This window comes from Syzygium oleosum, unplaced genomic scaffold, assembly GCF_021117445.2.
Source record: "Syzygium oleosum isolate NSW1041296 unplaced genomic scaffold, Sole_v2.1 Sole_v2.52, whole genome shotgun sequence".
NCBI lineage: Eukaryota > Viridiplantae > Streptophyta > Magnoliopsida > Myrtales > Myrtaceae > Syzygium > Syzygium oleosum.
In genome coordinates this window covers 1,592,325-1,606,932 of record NW_026607536.1, presented here as the reverse complement: position 1 = coordinate 1,606,932, position 14,608 = coordinate 1,592,325, and the positions used below count along the sequence as shown (strand labels likewise).

At 38.7% G+C, this 14,608-nt stretch overlaps 2 protein-coding genes and 1 pseudogene across 2 annotated transcripts; all 3 read right to left on the bottom strand.

Moving 5' to 3' along the window:
- Positions 1 to 254: 254 nt before the first annotated feature.
- On the bottom strand, positions 255 to 2,877 carry LOC130136847 (disease resistance protein RPV1-like; annotated as a pseudogene).
- Positions 2,878 to 9,401: 6,524 nt separating this feature from the next.
- Positions 9,402 to 12,497, bottom strand: LOC130136846 (mannose/glucose-specific lectin-like). The gene is made up of 4 exons (XM_056307299.1): positions 12,347 to 12,497; positions 11,179 to 12,184; positions 10,201 to 10,632; positions 9,402 to 9,533 (listed from the first exon to the last, which is right to left on the bottom strand). Exons 1-4 carry the CDS (start codon positions 12,445 to 12,447, stop codon positions 9,402 to 9,404), a joined length of 1,671 nt encoding a protein of 556 aa, XP_056163274.1. The 5' UTR covers positions 12,448 to 12,497.
- On the bottom strand, positions 12,472 to 12,888 carry LOC130136845 (TMV resistance protein N-like). The gene has a single exon (XM_056307298.1). The coding sequence runs from the start codon at positions 12,886 to 12,888 to the stop codon at positions 12,472 to 12,474; it is 417 nt and encodes a 138-aa protein (XP_056163273.1).
- Between the last annotated feature and the right edge of the window lie 1,720 nt (positions 12,889 to 14,608).

Here is a 14,608-nt window from a genome sequence, read left to right as displayed (position 1 = left end):
AATGAGAAATAAAGAGTATCTTTTATCTAGCACCAAGATCAAGTTCATCACTCTATGCACCTGGTACTTGTTTGTTGTGCCTCCACCACTTGTACCGTGTGCAAAAAGAATGACCTCGCTCATAAGTAATCGTAATCGACTCAATTGCAGAACCAGAAATGACGTCAATTTGTCAAACATCTGTATGCTTTTGCCGTCATCCATAGGCCTTCACAATTACTATGTGGCCAAATGGGCCTAAATCTTTCAAAGGGCTATGGAAGAGATCGGTCCAAATAACACCCCAATGGAATCGATAGAACTGCCACACCTCCCCAAAGAATCCGGCTTGATCTTCCCATCAATCGGTGAGAACCTGAAATAGTTCCCTCTCTCATTGCCAAATGGACCATATGTTCTCTTATTGCTGTGGAAGATAAGTGAGTGAATGATGACAGGACTTGAATCTTCTTGAATGTAGCCTGACACTGAAGTTAAGAACTCATTTGGATAATCTAAGTTTACCTGCAGGCAGAAGCACAAATCTAGTATCCATCACCTTTAAGAAATGAACACTACCAAAACCAAGGATATTTTGTACTTTTTTGAGGACTTAGAAAGTACTGAAGAGGATATTGCTTGCAATACTTGCACTCTTTCTCTTAACATAGAAAATCAATCGTATTTTCTCACTAAATTCTTATCGAAATCATTCAACTCCATCTTAGAGCCCTGATTATTTGCATATACAGATGGAATTCACGACACTCTACATTGGAGACATCAGAGCACAAACGAAATCTTTCATAAATCCAACAACAAGACAAGTATATAAAACCAACAAAACTCATATTCTTTTTCCACAAACGTCCAGATTTTGGGAGATCATGAAGCATTGTGGAACTACCCCGTGGAATCCTTTTAAGCAATTTACCATTGATATGGACTCTTATTTTCTAATGATCAAACAATAGCTCATATTTTGATAGGGAGTAACATAAGTAGACATAAAAATTTACAAATAGGCAAAGCCTGCAACGCACATATCTGAAAAGCCCAAATACATGTCATAGCATACCATAATGATGAACTCACCGTGCATATTTTGCCTTCCGAAGGTCCACCATGTCTTGGTGAGCGGACCAAACACCATTCAGATCATACTCAATATAAAAGGACTTAATCACTGATGTTACAACTACAGTTATTTTTCTAACATCAGTGTATGTTTTATCATCATAAGAACGCCCACCATGACCTCCCGTATGGCCCGACTGACTGAAAGGGAAGAACAGAGGAGAATGGTTCTAAAGGTAATCCAACTGAGTCAAGATGAGGGTCTCTCACCAACTTCTCCAATATCTCATGCCACTGATTTTTCTCTTCTTAGAAAGGAAGGAACCAAATCTTTTAAGAGCTATTGGAAGTCCACCCGTGTAGTGGACAAGCCTCTCTGACAACTCTTCATAACCTTCTTTAGGGTGGTCTTTGCAGAAGGCATGGCGACTCAAGAGTTGGAGCGATTCTTTTATGAGTCAATCCTGGGAGCATGTACTTGTTATCTACTTTCAGATCTTCCAGCAACTGCTCATCTCTTGTAGTTATCAAAATTCTACTCCCATGCCGGAACCATTCTCGATCTCCAGCACTGAAATACTCAATTTGGTCCTTCTTAGTGATGTTATCGAGAACTAGAAGGATCCTTTTTCGGCAGAGCTTAGTTTTTATCTCGTTGATGTTGCTGTTAAGATCAAACATTTCTAGATTTTGTACCTTAAGAACATCGTGGAGAAGTTTCTTCTGAAGAAGTAAAAGTGTATCTTGGTTTGCATCTCCGACATTTTCGAGTAGGCTAACACCTTCAAATTCCCTAAAAACGTGATCACTAACGATTTTGGCCACCGTTGTCTTACCAATTCCTTTCATTCCCCATATTCCAACCACACGGACATCATCCTCTGACCCAATTTCCAGCAACGATATCACGTCATCTACAAAGGAATCTACCCCAATAGGATTTTTGACAAAATAGGGGAGATTCGTCTAGGGACTGATCCTGACGAGATGTCCTACGATTTGCTCGATGAAGTTTGATTGATCCCTGCAGTTGCATAGGAAGAACAAGTCCAATATGAGTAACTACATCATAGAGAGGCTATCAACAGATGAACAGCAAAACCATGAACTAAACTCAATCAACAGCATATGTTCAAATCGACCACTAATATGAGCTTTTTCGGTAGTGAACTTATTAAATGAATTACCCATTAGCGTCATTATTCAAATGCCATCCTGACAAATTCCCAGCTTCTTTAAGTGCATCCCTCCACTTCTGCACCAGCAAATCGTCCGTGTGGGTGGGCCAAACACCTTCCGAAACCATCCCCAAATCGCCCGCTCTGTTTCCGAACGTCCCCTGGCTCAACATCATAGAAAATGGGTAGAACCACGTGACCCTGATGATCTCTGAACCTCCTGTTGCACTCCAGGATCTCCACCAGCTCGTTTAAGCACCTACCGCGAGTCGGCGTAGTTGGTGGTGAAACACGACGAGGGCAACCTAGAGTGGCAGATCGCGTCGAGCAGCTTGGGCTCGATGAAAATCCCGGTCTCCACTTTGTCATTGTCCCTGAAATAGTAGATCCCAGCCTGCACTCAGCGCGTGGAAGAGGTGGGCCGCGAAGGTCTTCCTTATGTCCTCGCCTCTGAAGCTCACGAACACATCATACTTCCATTGGGGGACCGAAGCAGAAGACGAAATGCGTCGCTCGATCTCTTCGGTTGCCATCAGCACAATCCGTGATTGAGCGAGGGGCCGCGGAACAGGTTGCAACTCTTCCTCGCAGGTAAGGTGTAGATGTAAAGAGGAGGCGCAAGTTGCGAATGGGAAGAGGGGATGAACAAAGCTCCGCCATCGGGACTGACTGCTTGGTCAACTGAATGTTCAGGCAAGTCGCGGAGTGCGGTCGCTTTGGTTCAAAGAACTGAAGAAGCAACTCGCTCGCTCGAGGACAATTTGGTTTGAATTCTTCGTCAACTCAAGCTAAAGAGCTTTGTATCACGTGACAGAAGAAGCTTCCTATAGCACGTGCGTTGGTGGGAGAAGCTGCTTTGAATCAGTTAATTTGTGAAGACGTGGATGGAATCGTTGTACGTGTAATTTTCTTCTTCTTCTTTTTTCACTTGAGAGCGAAGACATGAGAGGCAGAGACAGAGATAAGAAATGATTAGTTGATGGAAAAAAAATCAATTTGTATCTTATTATTAAATGATCAAATGTTGTAGGTTCGATTGTCTCGTATATGAATTCACTTTACACTTATCAAATATCATGTATGTCATATTTTATTAACGTGGATATATCATGCCCCATTTTCTTTTTAATTTGACGCCACTATTTTGTCATTTTTTAAAAAAAAATCATCATTCTTTATTGAGTAAAATTTACTCTAACATCGTATTTTACTACATCTTGTATATGCTCGAACTAAAGTAATTTTTATGTTATAATGTTGATTTATGTTGATAGTTATCTATATTCTCTCATCATAACATAATGCGTATAGTATAATCCAATTATACCATAATTTATTTTTTTTTCATTGATATATTGTTTCACATAGCGTCGGTTTGTTTTGCTACAAATTCTATTACAATCCACAAATCAATTTTCCTCTGATTTGTATTTTTTTTTTATTTGTACCACATAAAATGCGGTGCCTAATTAAGTCAATTTTACTTATGTTTACTTTTTCTTTAACATGGATGTTCTTAAAAAAGATCTGCGATACTTTTCTCCAACTAGCAATTTTTTTTTTGCCAGATGATCTCAACTAACTTGCTTGATTATTAGCCGTTCCCGTGACTATTATCTGTCCCTCATTTCTGGAAAAAGAAAAATTAAACTCAATTTGATCATGCAGGTAACCTTGTCAGACAATAATTTTACCATCGGTGGGATGCACTTCGTTGACCGAAAAAGTCGTCAACTTAATTAGAGACATGTTCATAATTCCTGTAAGGAATCTGGGCCTGCAACTTGGATTTATTTGACATCTGCAAAAGAAAATAAGATTGAGATGGTATGTCTACCGAAGATCGTACATTCAACTCGATAAAATTCAGAATCAAAAATAGAAATATATGCACGAAAATCGACAGAACTGAAACCAAAGCTGCAGCAAAGATGTTGACAGCTGACTGTTGACTTTTGGGAACGCGCCATGCGGGTTTCGTGGACGAACTCGACGCCTTTTTTTAATATTTCTTTCTAGTTAGTTCTTTTTGTTATGTCGTTTTTTTTTTTTTTTTTTTTTTTTTTTTTTTGTTCAGACTTCGTGGGCAGAACTGGATGCGACCCATCGGCCACTGGACATTTCTTTTGTTAGGGCGCTGGCTAATGGTCCTGGGATACAGTGCAAGATACTCAAATCGTTGTAGATGTTCTCTTAAAACCATACTGACATTTAGCAGAAAATGTGAGTGAATTTGAAATGATCAAGGGTCACGGAATCTGAATACGAAAAATTAAAACAAGCATATTGTCGCTGTCCGACCCGAGAGAGAAAATAAAGCCAAACAAGTCACTTATTCCTCCCTCTAGGTGCATAAAAAACCTTGTCTGGATTCGCACCGACAGATTCGGCCTATCTCGCATCGTTTATGTAAACCTTATTTAGGGCCCACATGAGACCCAATTGCAGGTCCAGCTCGAGCATTCTACAATGCAAATCTATGACTTTGTAGAGAAAAAAGTAACTACACCATATATGTTTCATATTTACGCTCAACTTTTTCGCACACAAATTTTAGCATAAGTTACTCTAAGCATGGAACTTGATATAAAAAGAAAAGACCAAATACCTATTGACATCGAAATTTTTCCTATAGATCCATCATACATTTCCACATTTTCAAAAATTATGTTTTCTTTCTACCACATAAAATGTCTTGCCTGATAAGTCAAATTTGCTTGTGTTTACAAGCATAATTATTTTCTCATTCTTGTGGAGTTTACTTTTACAACTTATTACTAGATATAAATGATACTTGTGATTTAATTTTTCTACAATACTTTTTCCCTTAAAGTTTTCTTGAGAGAAAAGAAAAGATTTCTCCTATTCTTGAGAGAAAATTTTTTTTTTATCCCTATCACATGATTTCTCCCTAATGGAGGGGCTTTCGTATCACATTTGACAATATTTGAGACTTGACTGCACTTTTAAAAAGTACTAAAACTCAATTGCACTTTGCAATAAAATTTTAGCATTATTGGTGCACTTATAAAAAATTTAAGGAAAGAAATTTAAATAATCAAAAAGACATTGAATGGCTTTGGTTTCCCTCTGAGATACTTTCCACCCCCATACATTGTCATTGTACATTATGAATACGGGTCAAGAAATGTTAATGCAACAAGTCTGAGAAGCAAAATGGATAGATGACAATGACTAGTGTATGATCCACTCTCTTGATGATTGAGATGATGATGCATGATCCGGAGAATAGTAGATTATCTTGCCTACTTCAACATCGTATCAACATATATTAGATGAAATTAAAAAAAATGACAATCCGCAAGCTTTTATTTTGCAAAAAATCGACGATTTGGAAAATATGTTTCTAAAATTGATTGAGGGTATCGCTTACAAAAATGATTTCACTAAAAGATTTTCATCATCAATGAAAATATTTAGAAATAGATTGTTATTGATAATGAAAATCCATCGACTAATTTTTATAAGCGATACAAATAATTATTCTTATGAATATGTTAACATGCCCTCAAACAAACGAACGAGTGTTGCAAACAGTATGTCTTGGGCGAATCCTTGTTTTTTTTTTTTGATGACCCAGGGAACCCCCGCATGGCCGACAGCCGGGAGGTAAACCCTGGGGGCGACACGTGCTAGCCACCACACACGTGCACCTGGTTAAGTCACCCTGCGGCACCCAGGATTCGAACACTCAACCTTTTACGAGAGGAAGAGTGCGCGTTCCAGCAGCGCCACCCAGGCGGGTGGTGTCCTTGTTAGTGCTCTTTGTCAGGAAAAAAACTCATTGTTGGAACAACTATGCCCGGAGAGAATGACTAGATGACCAAAAATCTATCTGAAGAAAGTCCATAGATGGAGAACAGTTGATTCACTCTCCCTTATCCACCGTTTTAAAATGCAAAACTTAAAAGTGTTCGATTTATGACGAATTTTTTAAACAAATCTTTTTCTATAAAAAATTGCTTCCTGTCGATGGAGATTTGATTCACTATAATAAATGCTTTAACACACTTTATTCTTAGAGGATACATCAAACTTACCTATTCACATCCCTAGATTTCTAAGAATGTCCGTGATGATACATATTTACATACTCAAACATCGATTTGCATGTCAAGGCTCAAAATGTGCTCCAAGTGAATCAATCCAACATTCAGACCTCCCATGAAACCCGGCGATCTTTTTACCGGTTGATGGAAAAGAAAAGTACTTCCCGGTCTCTAACAATGGCCCTAAAAGTTCTTTCATTGCTCTGAAATGAGAGGGAGCGAACAACAATACGCCCTCGCGAAAACATCCGAGTGTCCGAAAAATGAAGTCAAGTACTCTCGAGGATAATCGAGTTTAATCGCAAAATTAGAAAGACAAACATATTAATCCCAACCCCCCAACTATAGAATCTCGAAAATCAGCATAAACGAACACTCTGGTTGATAAGTTGTATTTGGTTAAACAAACAATGTAATAGCTAAATAGATAATTCTGCTGCATCTAGAGCACATGACCTATTTTGGTCTGCCACGAGTTATCAAATCATTAGATCTATAAAACGAAAGGCAATTGCTTAAAAAATGCTCTGCAACTCTTTGAGAACGTTACTAAAATTAAGGAAAATTGTTCTTAGACTTAAAAAATCATATAGTAAAATTACTTTATACTATTCTTTTTTTTTTTCCTTTTCGGAGAGCAGTACTCTTTCTATGATGATATTCCATCATGCCCGACAATGACTTTCTCGGAGGATAATTCTCATTCCGGATCATTTGCCAATCTAAACTCAAAATCATGCCGGACTGTTCTCATATCTTACTTTCACCTCTACGCTCTATTTAGAATACTGTCACACTCCTGTGCATAAACATGACCTCCAAACCATAAGAAAAAACCAAAACCTAGCAACAGCACAGAAGTTGCACGTTCATAAGATCATGAAGTAAGTGTCTAGAGGCCATACCTCGAGTGTCAGAGATCCTCCGTCTCCCCCCATGTTTAGGGCCCTGAACCACAGACCCATTCTTGTCGTATTCAACAGTAATGGAGTCAATAACTAATCCACCTTTTACAGTTATTTTCTCACACCCATGCTATCTCCATCGTCCCATGGACCGCCACATTATCCTCCAAATGGCCCAATGGATTTCAATAGATGAAGATCAGAAATTGGTTCAGAGTAGACTCCTAGCGCATCAAGTTGGACGTACGTCAGACCTTCCCGTGGAAGCCAATTATCTGGCTGCATGTCAATCCACAGCTAAAGAAGCTTCCTTCCTCCTTACCAAAAGGGTCCATGCCTTCTTACGTTGCTTTCGAACGTGAGTGATTGAATAACAGAATTATCATGTCTAATATAACCTGACATGGAGGTCAAGAATTCACGAGGGTAGTCCAAGTTAACCTGCAGAATTAGCAATTTAACCGTCATATTGATCTATATCAAAGATGATAGATAGCCTGCAGTGGCCTAAGCAAACATGGCATTCACGAACAACCTAGAAGTTTAATTCTTAGACCCAAGAATTTCTTAAAACTAATGTATGGATGGACTACTATTCTTGCATCATACTTTTAGGGGGAAAAGTGTCAAAAAAAAGTCATAAACCTTTTGTATTGGTGCCAATTTAGTTCTAAACCTTTTTTTTGTGCCAATTCAATACTAAACCTTTTGCATTTGTGCCAATTCAGTCCTAAACCTTTTGCATTAGTGCCAATTTAGTCTAAACCTTTTTGATGTCATTGGGTCCTAAACCTTTTGCATTGATACCAATTCGGTCCTTTGACACGTGAAGAGCTATTAGCGAAAGGATAGATTGGCATCAATGCAAAGGTAGACTGAATTAACATCAATGCAAAAGGTTTAGGACTGATGGCACCAAAAAAGGTTTAGGACTGAATTAACACTAAAAAGATTTAGGACTAAATTGGCATAAATGCAAAAAGTTTAGGATTTTTTAACACTTTTCTCATACTTTTAAAGTCAACAATCGAAGATGATAGACCATTGGGTTCTCTGGTGCACTTTGCCGATTCATTTTCTTTAGCATTAGAAAAACTTATCATACTAGATCACTCTCATTGAGTCCATCTCGCATAAAGCATATCGATTGACCTTTGTGTAATGTACAAAACAAAAATTACAGGAAGAAATTTAAATGATCAAAAGACAACTTCAATCATTCAGTACATTTGGATGGTTTTCATTTCCCTCTAGGAAGCTTTCCACAACCCATACTTATCATTGTACATCATGCATACAGGTTACTATCACTCGCAATTTACTTTGATAAAGGTTCTCAAGTTTATTAGAAAACTAATACTCGATCTAATGGTGGCGTAGGGCGGTGGTAGGTGCCTATGACCCTCACCATACCTTACCGCACCGCATAAAAATATTCCTTCTAGAGTAGCTATTAATATCAATAAGAAAACTCTATTATAGTTTACGGATAGAGGATTACATAAAGTGAATGTAGAAAATAAGAAATTGAAAGATTTCGTTGAAATTGTTCGTTTACAAATTTCCGAAAAAGATGATCATAGGCTCTTCTTTCCATTGGAACAATAGGGCTTTTATGCTTGTTACTAAACTTATTGAAGAGACGAAATATAACCAAGGCATATCTTTTTTTTGTTAGAGGTTGGATCGATCATCAAAAGAAGGATTAGGCAAAAAATTAGGATACATTCTGGAAAATAAAACTTCCATTCAAAGAGAAGCTAATGAAAGGCTTTCCCAAAAGTTCTCGTAGAATCGATAAGGAGGTTTGTGCATGCACGGGCGTGCGTGAGAGAGAGGATCAACCGTAATATGAATGGAAAATATGCAATGAACTCACCATATGGATATCTCCGTTGCCACTTGTGACCATGTGTAGAGGACCAAATAGACTCGCCATTATCATCATACTCAAAGTAGATGCAGACGACAACATCTTCTAGCATCATCTTTATTTTCTTTACACCGGTAAATTTTCCATCGTCTGACAAAGGTGTCCACCTCGGCCTCCAAATGGTCCAATAAACTCGATCGGATATAGATGAGAGATTGGTTCGAAATATGCTCAAGAGATTCAAGATGGGAATCGAGAACTCCCATAAAATCCAATGATCTTTCCCCCAGTGGCTGGAAATGAAAACTTCCTTCCAGTTTCAAAGGCCGAATGGTCCGTATGTTCTTTTATTGCTTTGAAACGTGAGTGAATGGATGATAGTCGAGCCAAAATCACTTGTAATATAGCCCGACACTGAAGTGAGGTACTCAATTGACCAGCCCAGATTTATCTATAACAATCATTAGAATGTGAGGAATAGTTAATGCAACAACTTGAAAAACAAAAACATTACGCATGGTAGTAATTTGCACTATCATGTCGTATATCTCATACAAAAAGCAAAAATCATTATTCTAAATAGTAGTTAAATGTGCATGAGTGGAAAAAGAAGAAGAAGATGATCTTGCCAAATTCACTATCATGTCATATATCTCGTACAAAAAGCATATACTCTTTGAGTTGCACATGAGATATCATTGGTAATATTGTGTAATTTCGAAATTAACTCATCACTTGTGTTTCATAAAATAACTCATTAGAATAAAGACATCCGAGAATCACAATTAATTATTCCAATAAGTCATTATGGAAGCAACTCATTTAGGCAAAGCAACATTCACAAGCACACATAAATCACACCGATCTTGAAACACAAATAAATTGTGATCGAATAATTTTTCACTTTCATTATGTTACATCCTTTGTTATATTTCCCGGATGAGTTATAATTATGGTGGTTCAACTTGGCCATGTTTTAAACATTAGCGACTAATGATTTCTATCTACGCATTATGTCTTCAGGACATGCCATTATGAGCTGCACGAATCAGAAATAAAAGGAGTAGCTTTCATCTAACACCGAGAGCAACAATTCATTACTCAAATAGCACCGGTACCTTGTTCGTTGTGCCTCCACCACTTGTACCATGTGCAAAAGAATGACCTTGCTCGTAAGTAATAGTAATCGACTCAATTGCAGAACTAGAAACAACATCAATTTGTCTGACATCTGAATGCTTGCCGTCATCCCACTGGTCTTCACAATTCCTATTTCCAAATGGGCCTACGACTTCGAAGGGATATGCACGAGTGATCGGTAAAAGATATGCTCCAATGGAATCAAGAGAACAGCCACACCTCCCAAAAAATCCGATGATCTTACCAGCAACCGGTGGGAAACTGAAAAATTTCCCGCTCTCATTGCCAAATGGACCATATGTTCTCCTATTGCTGTGGAAGGTAAGTGATTGAATGACGGCATATCCACATTCGTCTTTAATGTAGCCTGACACAGAAGTCAAGAACTCATTTGGATAATCTAATTTTACCTGCAGGCAGCAGCACAAATCTAGTTTCCATCACCTTCAAGAAATGAATATTCCCAAAACTAATGATATTTGATTATTTTGAGGACTTAAAAAAGTACTTCAACAGGGATATTGCACGAGCGCTTGCAATCCTTCTCTCAAAATCAATTTGTTAGTCTCACTAAACGTATATTGCAATCATTCGACTCCATCTTAAAACCCTGATTTTTGCATAAACAGATGGAGTTCAAAGCAAAATCAAAATCTTTGATAAATCCTACATCAAGACAAGTATATAAAAACAACAAAACTCTTTCTTTTCTTTTTTCTGTACAAACGTCGAGAATTTGGGAGATCATGAAGCATTGTGGACCAACCCCGTTGAATCCTTTTAAGCAATTTACCTTTGATATAGACTCTTATTTTCTATTGACCAAACAATAACTCATAATTTGATGGGGAGTAGCATAAGTAGACATATATATATATATATAGGCAAAGGTCCACCATGTCTTGGCATAAATATTTACAAATATATGCCATAACATACCACAACAATGGACTCACCGTGCATATTTTGCCTTCCTCAGGTCCACCGTGTCTTGGCGAGCGGACCAAAGACCCATTCTGATCAAACTCAATACAAAAGGACTCAATCACTGACGTTACAACTACAGTAATATTTCTAATATCGGTGAATGTGTTATCATCATAAGAACACCCACCACAACCTCCATATGGCCCGACGGATTGAAAGGGAAGAACAGAGGAGAATGGTTCTAAAGGTAATCCAACTGAATCAAGATGAGGGTCTCTCACCAACTTCTCCAATATCTCATGCCACTGTTTTTTTCTCTTCTTAGAGATGAAGGAACCAAATTTTTTAAGAGCTATTGGAAGTCCACCAGTGTAGTGGACAAGACTCTCTGACAACTCTCTATAGCCTTCTTCAGGATGGTCTTTGCAGAAGGCATGGCGACTCAAGAGTTGGAGCGATTCTTTACGAGTCAATCCTGGGAGCATGTACTTGTTATCTACTTTGAGATCTTCCAGCAACTGCTCATCTCTTGGAGTTATCAAAATTCTACTCCCATATTGGAACCATTCTCGATCTCCAGCTCCGAAATACTCAATTTGGTCCTTCTTAGTGATGTTATCGAGAACTACAAGGATCTTTTTCCGACAGAGCTTAGTTTTTATCTTGTTGATGTTGCTGTTAATATCAAACATTTCTAGACCTTGTACCTTCAGAACATCGTGGAGCAGTCTCTTCTGAAGAAGTGAAAGAGTATCTTGGTTTGCACCTCCAACATTTTCGAGTAAGCTAACGCCTTCAAATTCCCTAAAAACACGATCACGGACAACTTTGGCCACCGTTGTCTTACCAATTCCTTTCATTCCCCATATTCCAACCACACGGACATCATCCTTTGACCCAATTTCCAGCAACGATATCACATCCTCTACAAAGGAATCTACCCCAATAGCATTTTTGACAAAATAGGGGGAGATTGATCTAGGACTGACCCTGAAGAGATGTCCTACAATTTGCTCAATGAAGTTTGATTGATCCCTGTAGTTGCATAGGAAGAACAAGTCGGATATGAGCAACTACATCATAGAGAGGCTATCAGCAGATGAGCAGCAAACGCATGAACTAAACTCAATCAATATCATATTTTAAATCGACCACTACTATGAGCTTTTTCGGCAGTGAACTTATTAAACGCATTACCCATTAGCATCATTATTCAAATGCAATCCCGATATATTCCCAGCTTCTTTAAGCGCATCCCTCCACTTCCGCACCAGCAAATCATCCCGGTGGGTGGCCATACACCTTCCGAAACCATCCCCGAATCACCCGCTCTGTTTCCGGACGTCCCCTGGCTGTTTCCGGACGTCCCCTGGCTCAACATCATAGAAAATGGGCAGAACTACGTGACCCTGACGATCTCTGAACCTCCTGTTGCACTCCAGGATCTCCACCAGCTTGTTCAAGCACCACCATGAGTCGGCATAGTTGGTGGTGAACACGATGAGGGCAACCCTAGAGTGGCGAATTGCGTTGAGCAGCTTGGGCTCGATGAAAATCCCAGTCTCCACTTTGTCATTGTCCCTGAAATAGCAGATCCCAGCCTGCCTCAGCGCGTGGAAGAGGTGGGCCGCGAAGGTCATCCTTATGTCCTCGCCTCTGAAGCTCAGGAACACGTCATACTTCCATTGGTGGATCGAAGCAGAAGACGAAATGCATCGCTTGATCTCTTCGGTTCCCATCAGCACAGTCCGCGATTGAGTGAGAGACTGCGGAAAAGGTTGCAACTCTTCCTCGCAGGTAAGGTGTAGATGTAAAGAGGAGGCGCAAGTTGCGAATGAGAAGAGAGGATGAATGATGGTTCTGCCATCAGGACAGACTGATTATTCAATTGCATGTTCGGAGAAGTTGCGGGTGGAGTTGGTTTGGTTCAAAGAACACATGAAGCAAATTGCTCGCTTGAGGACAATTTGGTTTGAATTCGTCCAGTCAAGCTAAAAGAGCTTTTGTTTCACGCGACATAGATATGTCTGAAAACGCAGACACGGATTCGAAGCTTCAGCACACGCGTTGTAGAAGAAGATGCTTCGAATCAGTTAATTTGTGTTTTCTTTTTGTCTTTTAAAAGCGAAGATATGGGAGGGAGAGATAAGATGAGAAATGATTAGTTGATGATAGACGGACAACCGTTTGGACAGTTTGGACAGTTGGACTTTTCGAGGGAACAAAAGAACAGGGACGTTCTATGGTTTTCGTAAAAGTGTTGCTACGGAGTGGTCCCGTTTTCAATATGGACGGTCGTTGTTGGAAATAAAAGGAAAGAGTCGTCTGTCCGATCGGTTTTGGAAAACCTAATTTGTTATCATAACTTACGGACGTCGCAGGAAGTGATGGTCTTATGTGAACGTGATCAAAGTTGTTTTCGATTAGGAAAAGTCATGATTGGTAAAGAAAATTACTCATCCAAATCTTTACGAAGTGAAAGTTACAATCAATTAGACATCTTGCTAATATTAACGTAAATGAAGTTTACTCTTACTTTACGTACATATTATTATTTTTTGTGAAATATTACGAATCATAAGACTAGAGATTTTATGGCCTCTAAAGATATATTACCCTTTCCAAAGAAATTTACGAGATGAAAGGTAAAATTAGCACAACAGTTAAAGCAGAAGGTTTTTTAGGATATTATCTAAATAAAATCTAGGTTAGATAAAATCTTCTAATTGAATTGCATGACATATAGTTACGTTTTCATTTAAATAAGAGAAAACCCTAAAAAAAAGATTTGATTTGAGTGGGATTGCGTTTTTATTAAAAACTGTAGTTAGATTGAAGATGTGTGTTTCTAATTTGTGTTGCTTCGAGGTAAATAAATTTCCACCTTACCCTTGTAATTTGTGTTTCGCTTTGATTATTGTGTATCTCTTAAAGTTTTCTTGAGAGAAAAGGAAAGATTTCTCCCTATCACCTGACTGTAGTACATATTTTTTACTACGTATATAAAATATCATGAAATTTCTCACTATCACATGAGTTCTCCTTAGCATAGGGACTTGATTGTACTAATTGAACAAAATTTAGACTTGATTATACTTTTTAAAGGGCAAAAGGACACTAGAAGTGCCATAACTTGTGTACGGCGATCACTTTGGTGCAATAACTTTTTTTCGGATCACTTTGGTGCCAACTTTTTTGAAAAACGATCATTTTAGTGCTAATGCTGACGTGGCTCGCCGGAAATCCGATGTGGCGCTGACACGGCTCGTCGGAGAGGTCCAGTCAGCATTAAAAACAAAAAACGACGCCGTTTAGCCCGCTGACGTGTACTTTTTTTTTAAAAAAAAATTATATTATATTAAATAATAATAATAATAATAAACGTGCGGCAGTGCAGGGAGCCCTCGCTGCTGCCGGCCGCCAACCCACCACCGCCGGAAGGAAGGGTTGACGGTGGTG